Here is an 18,835-nt window from a genome sequence, read left to right on the forward strand (position 1 = left end):
AACTGAAATACATGCAAATATACAGTTCTGTCAGTGTTTGAGAAGTACTGTGTCAGAGTATTGAACATGTCACACCCTCTTTTATTTCTTTGTAATTATGTATAATGCCATTTTTTCTGAAGGCCTAAACCCCCCGAAAATATGATCACTGGTTTCTCTTTTGTAATCTCAGCTGAAACATTTAGTGCGTTATAAACAAGGTCAAGAATGTGTGTCATAATGTTTTATTGCATTGTTGCCTGTTTACAAGCTCTGCTGTAAAACAAATATAATGCATATCAACTTCCTTTTGGCCCAAATAACTATAAGAGCAACAATCAGTTTCACTTATTCCATTGTGTGCAGTCTGCCTGAACCATGTCTACGATAGACAGAGAAGTCGTTCTGGAGGCCCTCTCGGCTCTCACAGGTTCTACCCTGAAGCCTTACACTGGCTTAAAGGGGTCACTAAAGTCTGATCCTGAACTCAATATATTCAATTTTATCGCTGCTGCCATATTGGGTCAAGAATTCCTGAAACTGTTAGGTGTAAGCGCTGATGTGGAGAGCACTCTTCAGTACATGAGTTTACGCGATGAGATGTTTGTGGACATGGATGAATTTTTCGAACCTCGCTTTGATTATGATTTCAGACATTTAACAGACAAGTCAGTATGCATGCGGGGCAGTGAGCCATATACACGTCCATGCGGATGGTATCGCTTTGCTCTCAAAGTCCTGGACAAGTACCCTGATGGAAACGCCTGGCTGGGCACGGATGGATGGAGGAGTCACTCAGTGGCTGGTGAGTGGCCCGTGTCCTATCATGGAACCAGCGTTCAGGGTGCTACAGGTATCGTCAAAACCCATTACACAGCAGGACCTAGACAACTCTACGGGAGAGGAATCTATTCAACATACGACATAGATCAGGCTTCTGGCTACAGCAAGGAATTTACATCTAAAAAGACTGGGAAGAGATACAGAGTCCTGATGCAGAACAGGATCAATCCAAAGATGAGGAAAGTCTGCAAAAGAAAGGACTACTGGCTGATTGAGATTCCTGACGGCACCTCTGCTGCTAAAGAGAAGGAGATCGTGGAGAAGTCCATTCGTCCTTATGGGATTCTGCTGAAAGAGGTGTGAGAGAGGAGTCAGAACCAGCTGACCGCCTCAATGTTGATTTTCCTGAGATGATTATGACGATTGTTGTAATTATTACATGAGGATCTCTTTGTTGTTGAAACTATTTGATTCATTCTACCTTTTTAAAATGTATTCTCAATGGTAAAGAAAGGTTGTGATTTTTTTTTTCAAGTACAATAGTGATAAGATGAATGATGAAAATGATATAAGCTTTTCAATCAATTATTCAGAACCAGAATTTGTTTTATTTGCATTGCTAACACCTCATGTTTCAGGATTTCAAGTATTAAAATTGTATGTTTAATTTTCTAAGTATTCAGTTTAATATCCAATTGCAATTTATCGTTTTAAATAACACTAAATGAAAAATAAAGAGTATAGTTAAAATGTATGTGATTAATCATTGTCAGTGAATGATTATGTAAAGACAAATGTTTGACAAGATATGCTTTATTGTGTACGCCTATAGGCCTACTTTTATTAGTCATATACTGTGCCTTTGTTTCCACTTTATACTTTTGATATTCGTCTAAATACATAAGTTTCCTTCATGTTAATACAATTGAATTAAGATGAGAATGTGTTTTATTTCACAGACTATAATGAAAAAAATGTAGACAGGTATTCAGCATCATGTCATGTAAGTGTCGAGAGATTGCACTCAGTGACTTGAGGCTAGTGTGAAATGTTCTAACTCAAACCACTGCATGCTGCTGCTTATGGGTCTGCTAAAGAAATGTCTTTTTTGTTTAATGGCAATATATCAACCTACTGGTGGTTCAGTAACAAGAATTACACTGTTCGTCTGATGCTTAATACATAAATTAAAAAAGAGAGACGGATTGACTTTAAAAAAAAAATTCAAGTAAAATGAGGTTGTAAACGTTTTTCTTTTTTCTTTCTCACACATCGTAGATTTTTGAATGCAACTAGTGACATTTTTATAGGCTATTGTCACTGTCTTTTGGTTGGTTCATGTTCATGTTTTTAAGTTTATCATGTTCACTGTCATGTTTCTTCAGGCAGATCTCCACAAAATGTGAATAAATAGTACAAGTGTTCAATGTCGTGGAATGTATAAGCCAAAACTCATTTTGGCGTGCCTATACGCTGTTTTTCGCGTGCATATGATACGCATTTAATGGCGTATTATACATATGAACCCCACCACCCTAATCCTACCCAAGAGCGTGTCATATATACGCCATAACATGAGTTTTGGCGTATACATTCCACGACATTGCACACTCTTACTAGCCTGACAAGCCAGACCTGACAGTTTGGTCTGGAAATTCATCATAGACAGGGCTCAATCCGAGGGGCGGGATAAACGGTTGTCTTTCAAACTCCCTCTGCACGCGATAGGATAGCGCTACAACCAACCAGAGCAACGAAGGTGAAACAGAGCTCGTTGATAGATTAAACATTCACCGTATCCGGTCGGCTAAACTCCGAACACATCTTCCCTTTTTAAGAATGACTTCAGTGCCGTTCTTTTCTCAGAGAAAAGCTTAACTCCAAGTCTTCCAGAATCGCGGTCAAAGCTGATTCGAAAGACTGTCGCCATTCGCCAGTTTCTGTGTTTACTAGAAGCACGCAAACGCAACTCGGCCGTCGTCATTATGGCCCCGCCCGCCGACTCTATACACGATGTGATTGGCCCGTCTAGAGTGAGGGGAATACAGCTCAGAAGGGTATTGAGAGTTCCTAGACAACACTTGCGGGCAGATTAAATTTGCTGCCGCTAGGGTGCGTCTAGATTTCTAGGCTACACTCTTACTATTTCAAATGGCACACTTTATGTGCACTTTCGTTCTTGTGGACTATGGCCATTGGCCGCTGCGTGCATGTGTCCAGGAGACCACAGGGTGTCCCTTAACTCAAGTAAAGTACAGTACTCAAAATGTACTTGGTTACTGTCCACCTCTGCATGCAATTTCTTGCCCTCATATGATCCTGGCATGAGCTCTCTTGTGTTCTGTTGTCATGTTTTCATTGGCTCATTGTCTTATCATTGTTTACAGGTGTGTCTTGTCTAGTCCTTAGTCCTTGTGTATTTAAGCCCTCATGTTTGCCTCGGTCCTGATCAAGTGTTATTTGTTGTAACCTGCTGATGGTTAGTGTTTTAGCAAAGTCAAAGTCTTCATGTTTTGGGATGTTGTAAATAAAACTGCACTTGGGTTCTGCAACTTGCAACTTGTCTCTAGTGGACTAACTGTTACAGCTATATTGTATTTCAATAATGAATTGACTGCTTGATGACTCATAAAAAAAAAGTACAGAGATTTTCCACAAATCTTTGTTGCTGTCCTGGGGGCAAAGGCTGCTCATTTTGAAACGAAAAATGAAACTATTAAGCTCACGTGGCCAATAGTTTATAACACTTTATCCATTAACTCTCTAAAATGTGATTTTACTTATCTAATACTCCACTTATCTATGAGAGATACTGTTTCTTATTTGTACTTTTTGCAAGGATTTTCTGTAACATAACCCTTTACTTTTGTTCTGACAATAAAATGTAAAAAAACAACAAACAAAAAAACACTGAAATTAAATATGAAGTTCAAAGATGGGCATCCTGTTCTTGAAAAGACTTGGATGAGTGGAAAACAAAGCAATAAGATTTTTCTCAGATTTGTTCATGTAACATGCAATACATTTTTGTATTTAGTTCTAACTAATTCTTCTATTGGTCTAGATAATTTCACTTTTTGTTTCTAGCACTTAGGGTGTGGTGTGTTGATCAACATTGTGTCTGTCGTTTAATTGTTTCTGTTCGTGACATAGGAATGTTTTTTTTTAAACTGAAACCCCTTTGTCCTTTTTTAACAGCCTACTTTCGATTTCATGGTTGCAAAACAGAAGGCACAAACATCTCATTCCACACTCATTATGGCTCTGTGTGTGAACGATTGACATACTTAGTCGGGCCAAGATCCCTCACGGTAACATGGCATGATTTTATACATTCCCCATAAGTATTAGTAAATACAATGTTGAAGTGAACTGAATCAAAAGGGAACGTCTCCAATTACTTACGTAACCTCAGTTTTACAAAATAAAATTACTCACATTTTAAACATAATATCCAATAAACGATAATTAATTAAAAAAGTCAAGCACATTTTTATCACAGCTGATAAAAGCGTACGTCTTTCCATGCCATCCAGAGAAAGAGAGTGCGCTTGAAAATTGCCTCATCTTTAACCTCACACTTATGCATGAAGCACTTACATAGTAGTGCCTTCTTAACATTTCACAGTTAAACAAATGAATACAAAGGGGTAAAACAAAAACAGAAATACACATATACATACAATACATTGCCAAAAGTTTTGGGAAGCCTGCCTGCCTTTATTTTATAAAGACCACCAAATACCACACCATCCATGTCTTTATGGACCTTGCTTTGTGCACTAATGTGCAGTCATTTCGGAACAGGAAGGGAAAATGTCTTGGAATGTAGAAGCATTAAGAGTTCCTTTCACTGGAACTAAGGGGCCAAGCCCAACCCCTGAACAAACAACCCCACACCATAGCCCACCCTCCACCAAACTTTACACAAGCAGTCAGGCAAGATCTATTTGGTATCTGCCAAACCCAGACTCAGCCATAGGATTGCCAGATATAGAAACGTGATTTGTCACTCCAGAGAACACGTTTCCACTGCTCTAACGTTTTCAAACATTAGTGTGCTTTTTATTTTTGTGCATCCCTTGCACTTTTACTGGGTCTCACCAATAGTCGACCCGCTCCGAGCGGGATTCGAACCAGCGTTCTGCGTGGGAGGCAGCCACGTTAACAAGGATGCTCAAAACACAAAGAACACAACAGACAGGTATACATCTAACACACTCAGACCATTGAGACAATATATGCTTTATGTGTGTTGTTCAAGCCATCTCAAGGTAGGCTATTACTGACAATAAAGTATATCAATAATGTAGCGCTAAATGACTGCTCACCAAGGCTGCATTTATTTGATCAAAAATACAGTTAAAACAGCATACTATATATGTGAATATAAAGTAAAGTGTAATTTATTTCTGTGATCAAAGCTGAATTTATCATCATTACGCAGTCTTCAGTGTCACATGATCCTTTACTAATCATTCTCATATGAGGATTTTATAATCAAGAAACATTTATGATTATTATCTGTGTTTAAAACCGTTGTGCTGCTTAAAAATGTTGTGGAAACCATGATACATTTTACTTTTCAGGATTCTTTGATGGATAGAACGTTAAATGGACAGCATTTATTTGCATTTATTAAATAAATTATTATCTTTTGTAATATTACAAATATCACTTGTGATCAATTTAATGCACGTCGGATCAATAAAAGTATTAAATTCTCTCTTTTTTAATTTTTACCACAAATGTTTGAATGGTATGGTGGTTTCCACAAAAATGAAGCCACATGAGCAGCACAACTGTTTTCAACACTGATAATAATCATAAATGTTTGTTAAGCATCAAATCCTCATATGAGTGACTAGTGAAGGATCATGTAACACTGAACACTGGAGTAATGATGATACATTTTTTTCCATTGCATAAAATCTATGGAGACTTAATGCACAAGTGTTTGGAGTACATAAACCAATCATAAAATTGGCATAAAATATTATATGTCTTAGTGGTTATTGTTCAGCAGTGTATTTAATATCTTACCGAAAGCAAGAGATGCAATAAATTACGACATTTCTGTCCCCCTCACTTCTGAAAAGATGGCTACACCCCTGGATGTAAGTGTGAACTTTTGAAAGATATCAAGAAACGACACGTCAATGTTACAAAGCACATTATAATGATTCACTACATTCAGTTTGGTGGTTGTACACTACATGTGGAGACTGTGTTGATTGAGCACAGACATCCTGTGACAGGACGTAAACAGCCGTAAAGGAAATCCTGCGCCCTTGAATGGATGATTCCAAACCCATATGACTTTATTTGACTCTGTAGAAAATGAAAGGTTGTTTCAGGCAAAATGTTGAATGCTGATGAACCACAAAAATTACACACACACACGCACGCACGCACGCACACACACACACACACACACACACACACACACAAACTGGGAAACTGTAAAAAAAAATGGGGTATTTAGTTGATCTTTTGATTTGATTTGATTTTTTTTTTTTTAAGTTGTCATGAACTGGATTTTTTTATTTTTTTATACTGTTGTCTGAGGTCAACTTATGACATTTGCATGGTTTTTACAATCAAAAACATCATAACTAATATGTAATAGGCTATTTTCTACACTGTTTTTGAGGCTCTCTCCAAAACGCTGGGTTTTGATGGACATGCCTCGCTGGAGAATTACAGACTAGGGCTGTAACGATTCACTCGTTTTCTCGATGTATCGATTAAAAATCCTGACAAGGCATATGCATCAATCTTGAAACATGTATTTTGAATCATGAATCATAAATTTCGGCCGATACTCGATTTTAAATGCTAAGAATCGGATGAATCGCGATTCAATAATGATCCAGTGGTTTAAAATAAACATTTGATTATATCAACACATGCACTCTTCAAACACAACGGAGATCAAGAAATGAGTGTTATTTCATTATTTGCAATCAGCAATGCGCTCAAATCATTTAAATAGGGTCCATTGTCTTTCAAAGTTAGTCACACTGGCAGAAAACATCACTTTTAACAACCCTCTGACTAGAGCTATACTGTCTTTTATCTGCAGAATTTAAAATGCATCTGGGGCATTACTGATTTCTGGGCCTGGTACAAAACAAAATATTGTCTAAGTACAATAATTTCCTATGACCATTAAATAAGAGATCAATCACAACATATATGTAATTTATGCTCTACTAATATGCTATGTATTTCTTTATTTATTACCTTTTTTATTAATTATTTGTCAAATTTTTAAGTTATTCAAATAGTGAAACTAAAAAATGTAACGACTATGTTGTTCATGGCAGACACTTGAACTTTTGTAGACCCCGATACGTCATAACCGAAAGTAAAAAAGAAACACCCCTTCCTTTTTGTCATAGTCAAGTCCATATTTATAGCAGAGCAGAGGAAGAGCTAGACCAGTTTGTATAAGCAGAAAGATTGCAAATCGGGATTATGTCTACAGTGGACAGGGAAGTTGTTCTGGAGGTGCTGTCTGCCCTCCTCGAAACAACTGTGAAGCCTTACAATGGATTATTAGGAAAGATGAATCCTAATGAGCTCAATATATGTAATTATCTGTCAAATGTACTGGTCAAACATATTGCAGATGTATTAGATCTGCAACTAGCAACAGTGGCAGGTTTCAACTTAAATGTATGTAAGGAGATGTTTGTGGACATGGATGAATTCTTCGAACCTCGCTTTGATTATGATTTCACACATTTACGTGACAAGTCAGTATGCATGCGGGGTAATGAGCCATATACACGTCCATGCGGATGGTACCGCTTTGCTCTCAAAGTCCTGGACAAGTACCCTGATGGAAACGCCTGGCTGGGCACGGACGGATGGAGGAGTCACTCAGTGGCTGGCGAGTGGCCCATGTCCTATCATGGAACCAGTGTTCAGGGTGCTACAGGTATCGTCAAAACCCATTACAAAGCAGGACCTAGACAACTCTACGGGAGAGGAATCTATTCAACATACGACATAGATCAGGCTTCTGGCTACAGCAAGGAATTTACATCTAAAAAGACCGGGAAGAGATACAGAGTCCTGATGCAGAACAGGATCAATCCAAACATGAGGACAGTGTGCCAAAGAACGGACTACTGGCTGATTGAGATTCCTGACAGCACCTCTGCTGCTAAAGAGAAGGAGATCGTGGAGAAGTCCATTCGTCCTTATGGGATTCTGCTGAAAGAGGTGTGAGAGAGGAGTCAGAACCAGCTGACCAGAACAGACTGACTTCATTTTACTGACTTCATATCTTCATTATGATGTTTATTATTTTTAATTTCTAAAGTACATAAGTGTTGGAACAGAACAGTTTTTTATCAAATGGTATACTCTTTAAATTTGCTCTGCTCTGATATGTATCATCAATAGTATTGAAAGGCTGTATTACAACTTACAAACATTTTTTCAATCAATTAATCAGAACCAGTAATGATTAACTTACATTAATATACATTGTTAGCACTTAATGTAATTAGGGGAAATGTGACTGTTATCCTTGTTGAATTTGCTTCTGCATTCTGTTTTCAAGTGTTGCATTCAAATGAGTCAAAGTATAATTAAGATGCATATGATTAATCATCAGTAATGATCAATGCAGGTAAACACACGTATGTGAACAGCTTTTCTTTATGTATACTTTTGGACATACATCCAAATTATACGTTTGAACAGTTTGTCTAAATTAAATATGTTTCCTATGTTGATAACATTTAAGATGATCATTTTATTTTCATGATGGCATTCAGCATAATGTTGAGATTTCAATGTTGAGCGATTGCTCTCAGTGCCTGATCACAATCACTGCTGATAAGAATGGCCCTGCTTATGAAAGGAAGTAATCTTGAAGCCAAAGCCTGCCCAGCTGCTCAATTTTAAACTAAGAAATAAAATCGACTGTACAGAGGTGTGCGGTCCATAAGCTGCGAATGCTCTGCAAGCCCAGTGTTGGGGGTAACATATTACAAGTAACTTGAGTTACATAATCAGATTACATTTTCAAGTAATGAGTAAAGTAGCACATTACTTTTAAATTGTACATTAAAATGTTGAGTTAATTTTTCAAAGAAGTAATGCAAGTTACTTTGTTTTTCCATTTATTGACTGACAGCTCTCTTGTCCCATTGTTGAGAAAGCTAGAAGTGAAGAGGCATTGTGTGTAAACATGATGGATATTGTACTAAATAATTTACTAATATCACTTGAACAAAAAATATTCAGTATTTCTCAAAATAAATAAAACCATTAAAATGCAAAATCAGAATACTATAAAAACCAATGTACTTGCTGCTGACCTTTGATTCAGTTAAATCATAAGCTAAAATTAATTTTCATTTTTTGGTTTAATTAATCTTTCTTCTCCTATACAGGTCCTTCTCCAAAAATTAGCATATTGTCATAAAGTTCATTATTTTCCATAATGTAATGATAAAAACTAAACTTTCATATATTTTAGATTCATTGCACACCAACTGAAATATTTCAGGTCTTTTATTGTTTTAATACTGATGATTTTGGCTTATAGCTCATGAAAACCCAAATGTCCAGAAGGCCATCATTGATACCCTCAAGCAAGAGGGTAAGACACAGAAAGAAATTGCTGAACGAATAGGCTGTTCCCAGAGTGCTGTATCAAGGCACCTCAGTGGGAAGTCTGTGGGAAGGAAAAAGTGTGGCAAAAAACGCTGCACAACGAGAAGAGGTGACCGGACCCTGAGGAAGATTGTGGAGAAGGACCGATTCCAGACCTTGGGGGACCTGCTGAAGCAGTGGACTGAGTCTGGAGTAGAAACATCCAGAGCCACTGTGCACAGGCGTGTGCAGGAAATGGGCTACAGGTGCCGCATTCCCCAGGTCAAGCCACTTTGGGCTACAGAGAAGCAGCACTCGACTGTTGCTCAGTGGTCCAAAGTACTTTTTTCGGATGAAAACAAATTTTGCATGTCATTCGGAAATCAAGGTGCCAGAGTCTGGAGGAAGACTGGGGAGAAGGAAATGCCAAAATGCCTGAAGTCCAGTGTCAAGTACCCACAGTCAGTGATGGTCTGGGGTGCCATGTCAGCTGCTGGTGTTGGTCCACTGTGTTTTATCAAGGGCAGGGTCAATGCAGCTATCAGGAGATTTTGGAGCACTTTATGGAGATGAAGATTTCGTATTTCAGCACGACCTGGCACCTGCTCACAGTGCCAGAACCACTGGTAAATGGTTTACTGACCATGGTATTACTGTGCTCAATTGGCCTGCCAACTCTCCTTACCTGAACCCCATTGAAGAATCTGCGGGATATTGTGAAGAGAAAGTTGAGAGACGCAAGACCCAACACTCTGGATGAGCTAACGCCGCTATCAAAGCATCCTGGGCCTCAATAACACCTCAGCAGTGCCACAGGCTGATTGTGTCACGGTTCATCAATCTATCGTCTCATTCACTTTGTGTTGTGTGGTTTCTGATTATTGCCTGAACATCATCTGCTGCACTCATCACCGCTGCCTTCTTATACGTGTCACTGACTGCACTCATTGTCAGATCTTTGCAGGCTTCTGTGGTCCTTGGTGTCAGCCTTGTTTCTCCCGGGAGATCGCCTCTGTTCCGGATTCCAGGATTCCTGATGTTCATCTGCCCACTGCTTCCCCTGCGTCACGAGCCGCTGACCAGCTCACCGTCATTCTCCGTCTTCTGGGACTGCCTGATCGCTCTGCACCTTTCCTGCCGTGTTCTGAGTTTCCTTGTGGTCTTCGGACTTTGTAAACATTGTGCAGTTCTGTCGAATAAATGAGTTTATCGCATTTGGATTCGTTTCCAATTCGAATAGACAAAACACCAATAATGAACGAGTCTGTACTTTAACTATCACCTAAACATCATATTGTGGTAAACAGGACAAAGCAAAGAAAAAAGGAAGAAAGAATCGTGTTAGTGACTTGCTTTGTATCTTCAATTGCATAAGGTAAAATAATAACTACTGTAAATAATACAGTTTACAATTAGTAATACCATTTTTGAATTGTACAGATTTGTTTATTATTGGTGTTTTGTCTATTCTTGTTTGAGTTTTGCTTTGGATTCCAGATATCAACAGGTTTTTTAATGCTAGCAATGTATAATATGTTAATTAGACCATTAGCATAGGTTGACCTAAAAGAAACATTGGAATTGGAATTAAAAAAACATTGTAGCAATATAATATCACATAACATTTTTCAAAGGATAGTTCAATCTGTAATTGTATATCTTCCATCAGTAATTTTCTTTTATTTAAATAAACAAAAACAAAAAACTACTGGGTACTTTGTTAGTCAGAGAAAACAATGACATTTTTAGGGAATGCAAAGATGTTTGCAAAATCGTTAGGCTAATTTGCTTAGATTTTTTTTGGAAAACTTTAATTGAAACGACACCGTAATAATATATCTTATTTGGATAAGGGTGTTGTGCGGTCTTCAGAACAGCAGGAGGCGCTGTTTCTTACAAACGAGGGGTCTGAGAATGCCGGACTCTGAGTGCGGGACTGTGGGTGCAGGCTCCGAGTCTGCAGCTTCATACTACTCATCAGGCTCCTAAACTCAAAACTAGCCCCTTAACATTTTTATGTCTCCACTTAGTCAGTAAGATCTCCATCTTTCACTACCTCACTTTGACATTCTGACAGTGTCACCTGTTTGCACTTTTACCTTTTGTACATGCCCGTGTATCTTAATATTTAAGAGTAATGCACATATGCAGATTGCCTCTTGTATATGCCTGGGTATCTTATTATTTAGGACTGTAGTTTAGTCTCATGCTAATTATTTCCATATTTCCTATATTTAATTCTACAGTATACATAATGTTTTTTACATAGTCTTATTGTTTAGATAATTTTTTTTATTTTTTTTATTTCTATATTTATGTATATTTTCAGCTGTGCTGTGTTGTATTTTTTTATTTTTTTATTTTTTTATTTATTTTTTATAATTGCACTGTCCATGGAACGGACCTGACTCACATTTCACTGCTGGTTATATATGCCTATATAATTGTGTATGTGGCAAATAAATAAAAATTGAACTTAATGTACCTCTGCCAATTTATATTGTATCCATGTAAAGAAATGGATTCAGCCATAAATATAAACTAAAACTTAACTTTAAAGGAATAAAATAATAATTGTAAGCTATTTCAATGAGAAAATACACATTAAACGAACAACAGCAATGCTAGACTTTTCTCAGTGTGGCTGAGCTCACTGTTGTGACATCTTTTTTCAGTTGCTTTCAGTTGTCCTTAGTTATAGGTGGTTTGAATGCTTTGTGTCTATGGATGTCTGTTAAACGCTACTTAACTGTGGAGCCTGTAAAGCACTTTGGTCAACTTGTGTTGTTTTTAAACGTGCTATATAAATAAATGTTGATTTGATTTGATTTGATTTGATCATCAGTGAGCTCACTGTTGTGACATCATAGTGGAGATTCCGTTCAGCACAAAGCTGCAAATCTGACTCTCGTTCGCTGTCGGTGTTTGAAGAGCGAATAGATCGAAAGAATTTCGACACTTTCAGCAGATATCCACGACAGATACTGAAGTCACTCGCAGCATTCAGTGTCTATAATGGCGTTGTTTTGCAGTGTATCTCGACTTTTTGACCGTTTTGCTCACTTCTTGCTAAGAAGGGAGACACGAGCACAGCAGTCAGAACCTGCGGCAGAGAAACTTCCAGAGCAGTGTGAGGCCTTCGACTACACTGCCAATGACAAGAAGTCCAGGAAGAGACGCCGCAAGGTGCCTGAGAAGTACCCGCTTGGAGAGAGAGAGGAGGAAAGAGAGGTGAAGGTCAATAAGGGAGGCCGTCATGAAGATGAGGCTGAAATAACACCCGACAAGATAAAGAAGAGAGGATGTGCACAGCAGAAAAAACGAGAGATGCACAGTCTGGAAAAGTTGATGGAGGGAGGAAGTGAGCTTAGGGAAGATGGAGAAAAGAAAAGGAAGAAGAGAAAACGGAAGCAGCGAAAGGTCACAGAACCAATGCCGCTTCTTGTGGAGGTCAAACCTCTCCCTTCAACCATCCGATGTCCCTTAAAGCCAATAGAGGGAGAACTACCAATGCTCCGAAGTGTCTCCGGACACCACGCTCTACCAGCCGCTCACCTCAAACCCCTGCCGCCAGTGACAAAACCTGAGCGTCCTCAGAATTCAGATCCAGAACCTGATGAACGCTTTTCCATCTCTTCATCCCAAGTGCGTCATCCCAAACGACTTCCTCCGAGCCCCACTCCTGCACCCGATGAAGCCGTTGCTCTGGGACGCCCTCCCAGCCGGAAGCCTCAGCCGTTCCCTTCTTCCCAGTTTGAGCCCCCTCCAGAACTCATGCTGATCGACATAGAGGATGAGGAGAGCGAGTATGTGGAGTACACGGGGAAGACCTTCTGGGCCAGTGACTTACACAAGTCTGAACGCCCCCAAACGCCGGAGGCTGAAATCAGGCAGAGAAAGGTGCTTGCTTGGTTGGAGGTGGACAAGGACGAGGACGAGGTGCAGGAGGATGCATGGTCAATTGAAGTGGTCCGGGCATTTGAGGAAGAGGACTATGACCCCAGTGAAATGGGAGACTCTGAGGCCATAGAAGGCCCTTCGGATGATGACCCTCAGATCGCAGAGTTCATGAGGAAGCTCTTCTGTGAAGCCTCTCCTGACGGTCCCATGAACGAGACCGAGAACAATATGAATCTCCAGACAAAGAGAAAAAGAAAAGTGCCATTTTCTCTGTTCACCTGGGCAGAGAAGAAGGCCCAGAAAAAGAAAGAGAAGAAAATAATCAAGGAGAAGGAGCAAAGAGAAAAAGAGTTGCTGCTTGATCGGTACATGAACGATCCGTGTCTAAAGCACTTGTGGATCAACAAACACAACCGCATCTACAACTCCTCTTAAAGCAGTTCACCGTCCCTCACTCCCTCCTCACCTTTACCCGGTGTAAATAAAAAAGTCTGCATACTTAAAGTTGAAAGATTCATGACTCTTCCTGATTCAGGCCCTTCATAGATAAGACACATTTAAATGATGTTTACTTTACTTGTATGTATGTATTTATTTATTTGACAGGGACAATGCAGAAAAAAAACATTGCTACAATTTCATGCTGCCGATGCTCCACATATAGGCTTATAGCCAAAGGCTAATTTGCAGCCCCAGTCCCTGGTTAGGCTTTTAAAACAACAAGAAAACATCACACACACACACACACACACACACACACACACACACACACACACACACACACACACACACACACACACACACACACACAAAAGAAAATGAAAAAGAAAAAAAAGAAGAAAAAAAAAAGAAAAGAAAACTAAGACTGTATGACCATCAATGTTCACAAACCTGCTTTTGTTTGAACCACTTTTTTAGATTTATTTGAAAGAGTTTTAACTCTGTTTGCATTTTTAGTTCAACTGGCAGGCTGTTCCAAAGCAGTGTACCTTGAACTGAAAATGTGGATTGTGCAAATGTAGTTTTCCTTTTCGGTATTGTGCAATTCTGATTAGTTGTACCTCTTGTAGTCATTCCCTTACTGCGTTGTTTTGTTATTAATTGGCATATGATAGCTGGAGCAAGATTGTTTATACATCTAAAAACCATTTTAATAAGAGAAAAATTAATGAAATGTTCAAAGCTAAGCAAATTATACTTTTGTAAAATGTTACAATGATGCCATCTGACTGGTTTCTTGTCCAATATTTTTAATGTTCGTTTATATAAAGATCTAACAGGTTTAATAGTCGACTGAGAAACCTGACTCCAGACGGTCACACAATAAGATAAATGGGAGAATACCATTGCATGCATATATAACTTGGCTGCTTTTAGGGGTATATACGGCCTAATCATATAAAAACAATTCAGATTTGTTCTGATGGTTCTACACAACCTTTTTACATGCACATCAAATTTTAATTGAGAATCTAAAATAACACCTAAATATTTAAAATCATTAACTCTCTCTATTGCCTTTTGATTGATCTTAACTATAAAACCGTTAATTTCCTTCCTTCTAATTGAAAAACACATTGAGACAGTTTTTGAACAATTCAAGGTCAAACAGTTGTTTTGCAGCCACTGTGACACACCAGTCATTTCATTTGTTAATATATCTGCAGCTAAGCGAGGAGTCTGTGCTGATACATAAATGACTGTGTCATCTGCATATAACTGACATTTAGTTTCTGTACAACAATTTGGAAAATCATTAACATACAAGGAAAACAACAGTGGACCTAAAATTGACCCTTGAGGGAGACCCATCTCATTGTTTTGTAAAGATGATTTTAAATTAAAGATGATTTTAAACTAACTGGGCATAATTATCTGAAGGTTGACCTTTTTTGTATTAAAAACACTTTTCTTTTATTGGTCGGATGAAATATGTAAATTTTTTGAGAGCTGTATGCCTTGGTTTTCATGAGCTGTATGCCAAAATCATCAGTATTAAAACAAAAGACCTGAAATATTTCAGTTGGTGTGCAATGAATCTAAAATATATGAAAGTTTAATTTTTATCATTACATTATGGAAAATAATGAACTTTATCACAATATGCTAATTTTTTGAGAAGGACCTGTATACTTTAGACATTCTAATAACTATAACATTGCAACTATATGTCAACTTATTCTACTAACCCTAACGGTCTATTAATACTCTAATGAGAGTTAATTGATAATTACACTATATTGCCAAAAGTATTGGGACGCCCCTCCAGATCTTTGAATTCAGGTGTTTAATCACTTTATGGCCACAGATGTATAAATTAAGCACTAGGCATGCAGACGCTTCTACAAACATTTGTGAAAGAATGGGTCGCTCTCAGGAGCTCAGTGAACTCAAGTGTGGTTCCGTGATAGGTTTCCAACTGTGAAATAAGTCCATCCATGAAATTTCCTCAATACTAAATATTCCACAGTCAACTATGAGTGGTGTTACAACAAAGTGGAAGCAATCGGGAACAACAGCAACTCAGCCATGAAGAGGTAGGCCACGTAAAATCACAGAGCAGGGTCAGCACATGCTGAGGGTCACAGAGCACAGAAATCACCAACTTTCTGCAGAGTCAATAGCTACAGACCTCCAAACTTTCATGTGGCCTTCAGATGAGCTCAAGATCAGTGCAACTTTTTAGGTCAATTTGGCAACATGATTGGGTATAAAAGTGGCAGTGTTTCTCAAGAAGTCAAGATGGGCAGAGGATCACCAATTCCCCCAATGATGCGGTGAAAAATAGTGGAGCCATATCAGAAAGGAGTTTCTCAGAGGAAAATTGCAAAGAGTTTGAAGTTATCATCATCTACAGTGCATGAAATCATCCAAAAATTCAGAGAATCTGGAACAATCTCTGTGTGTATGGGTCAAGGCCGGAAAAGCATACTGGATGCTCGTGATCTTCGGCCCTTAGACGGCACTGCATCACAGGAATGCTACTGTAATGGAAATCACAACATGGGCTCAGGAATACTTCCAGAAAACGGTGAACACAATCCACCGTGCAATTCACCGTCGCCGGCTAAAACTCTACACTGTAAAAATTTATTTAAAAAAATAAGTTACCTGGTTGCCATAATTTTTAGTTCATTGAAATTAAAAATTTGAGTTAATACAATGAAGATTTTTGAGAATCTACAAATTGTATTCAAATATTATAAAAAAAAATTGTAAGCATATTGGGTAATTGTGTTTGTTTTATTTCTGATGACGCAGTGAAACAAATTGTGCTATTTTCATGATTTATCACATTTTTTATGTGGTTCAGATACAATAATATTTTGAGTTTCTATTTATTAAACTAATTTCCTTCATTATATCAACTCAAATTTTATATTTCAATACACTCACATTTTTAAGGCAACCAGGTTACTTACATTTTTAAGTTAATAGAAACCCTCTATAGAACCCTTCTATAGAAACCCTCTAACTATAGAAAGACCAATATGATGTTTGTATTATTACCCTTAAAGCTTTAAAATAGAATAATTTCATGACAATATATGAGCCAACAAAAAAACATATTCATTAACCTGAGTGACTATATGTAAATGCACATGAATATAATCGTGATTCAGTGTTGAATTGTGTCTGGTTAGTGCTGGTCTCCACATGGGCTCCTGGCCTGACTGCAGATGGCAGTATAAGCTTAAAGCTGTGTGTGTGTGTGTGTGTGTGTGTGTGTGTGTGTGTGTGTGTGTGTGTGTGTGTGTGTGTGTGTGTGTGTGTGTGTGTGTGTGTGTGTGTGTGTGTCAAGACTGGTAGAAATACCTGAGAGCTGTCAATGAGCAATCGCATGAATCTCAGCAAAATTATACATCGTGGCAACACTGTTGGCATCACACACAGTCTCAAAGCCCATATTGTAAACTATACAGCTTGCAGAAAATCCCTTAGAGTCAAAATTTAATGTCCATCAATGGATGAAGATGCTTTTATCCCACGAACAGTGTAGTTACAGCATCTACCAGCAGGGGCATGCATGTATTATTATTCATGTATTCAAATACTTGTATAATGCATTATATATAAAGAAGTTAAGTAGAGAGCTACCCACACTTGCTGTACATTGCCTGACTTGATCCAGACGGTCATCTCGGACGCCAAGCTTTGGATCTCAGGAATTACTATAACCAGTTTCAGGAATCTGCAAATATAATAATGCACTTTAACTTTGGTTATAATATATTTACCACAAGATATAGTGCATTATAATGTACATTATATATGATGCATTATAAAAGCTTTAAGTAAAGTGTTGCATGTTGATGGAGAAAATAAAAACAGCACAACTCACGAAAGTTTAACTTGATCCAGGTCTATTTGGTCATAGAGATGAAAATAAAACAGGGAGGCTAGCACAATGTGAAACTGCCTCAAACTTAAAAGCTTATAATAATATAATGTTGTAATGATTTTCTTCTATTGTTGCAAAAATAGAGGTAGTAACAGTACCTTTGGACTGTATTCAAAGAAAGAAACCTTATTGTTACATAAGCCACAGTAAATCAGACAATCACAAGCTTCTTAAGGCTGTCTGAATATGTTTTTCACCAGAGGACAATGTGAGCATTAGTCCATGGAGAACCAGAACCAGATCAAACTAAACTAAATGTTTGCTGGTTCATTTGAGTAACTAAAGGGGGATAGCTTTAAGATGATCTTCACTTACAGTGCTTACAAACAACATTTACACTAAAATATTTTGCATTGCAACAGTCACCTGTTCTCAGAGTATTACCCAGATGATTTTATGTGAAGGTATCATGTTATCAGATACATTTGATCTTCAAAATGTGTTAGTAAATGCTGATATTAAGATTAATAAATGCGGTTGATTATTTATTGTTAGTTAATATCAACTAACTAAAAAAATGAAACCTAACTGTAAAGTGTTACCGTCCCTGCAGTCAGACACTGTTGGAAATACAGCAGCAATATCATTTGGAAACAACAAATAATCATTTACAGTGAAATGAAAAGGAAAAAAGGCTTTTTGAAATGACTGTAGGTTAATGGCTGTATGACTGTACGTTGCATCATGGGTGTAAAATGAACATACGTCATAAAAACAGGTTGGTGACGCATTTTGTCTGATAAAAATGTGGAAATGGCTGCAATGTTAGCACATAAATGTGGACTGATCCAAACTTTGACTGAGAGTGGAGGAGTGGGGCAAGGCTGTCCAGGTCATATTTGATGTAGAAACAGAGAGGCAAACTTGGAGATGGAGAGGCAGAGATGTAAACAGGAAGCGTAAATCAAGGAAAAATGGGATCTTGGAGTAGCCTGACAAGCCAGAGTCGCAGCCAAATCCGATTTGAAAGACCGATGTTCGCCAGCTTCTTAGTTTTCAAGTAACACGCGGAAACGTCTCTGCCGTCATTATGTTAATCCTGCCCACCGACTCTATACACGATGTGATTGGCCTGTCAGAATTTGTTTTTTCAGCTCGCAAGCCAACGGTGAGTTGCTAGACAACCCGGGCGGCGCAACAGAAGTTTTGCACGGA

General features: G+C 38.2%; 2 protein-coding genes across 2 annotated transcripts; both read left to right on the forward strand.

The window, feature by feature from the left end:
• Positions 1 to 357: 357 nt before the first annotated feature.
• Positions 358 to 1,142, forward strand: LOC137093770 (uncharacterized). Its single transcript, XM_067458615.1, has one exon. The coding sequence runs from the start codon at positions 358 to 360 to the stop codon at positions 1,123 to 1,125; it is 768 nt and encodes a 255-aa protein (XP_067314716.1). The 3' UTR covers positions 1,126 to 1,142.
• Positions 1,143 to 7,225: 6,083 nt separating this feature from the next.
• On the forward strand, positions 7,226 to 8,422 carry LOC137093479 (uncharacterized). The gene has a single exon (XM_067458288.1). The coding sequence runs from the start codon at positions 7,243 to 7,245 to the stop codon at positions 7,999 to 8,001; it is 759 nt and encodes a 252-aa protein (XP_067314389.1). The 5' UTR covers positions 7,226 to 7,242; the 3' UTR covers positions 8,002 to 8,422.
• Positions 8,423 to 18,835: the final 10,413 nt, after the last annotated feature.

This window comes from Pseudorasbora parva, chromosome 12, assembly GCF_024679245.1.
Source record: "Pseudorasbora parva isolate DD20220531a chromosome 12, ASM2467924v1, whole genome shotgun sequence".
In the NCBI taxonomy this organism is placed as follows: domain Eukaryota; kingdom Metazoa; phylum Chordata; class Actinopteri; order Cypriniformes; family Gobionidae; genus Pseudorasbora; species Pseudorasbora parva.

Bases quoted from the DNA above. Each gene is read 5' to 3' on its own strand.
- LOC137093770 (XM_067458615.1), top strand. From the start codon at position 358: ATGTCTACGATAGACAGAGAAGTCGTTCTGGAGGCCCTCTCGGCTCTC.
- LOC137093479 (XM_067458288.1), top strand. From the start codon at position 7,243: ATGTCTACAGTGGACAGGGAAGTTGTTCTGGAGGTGCTGTCTGCCCTC.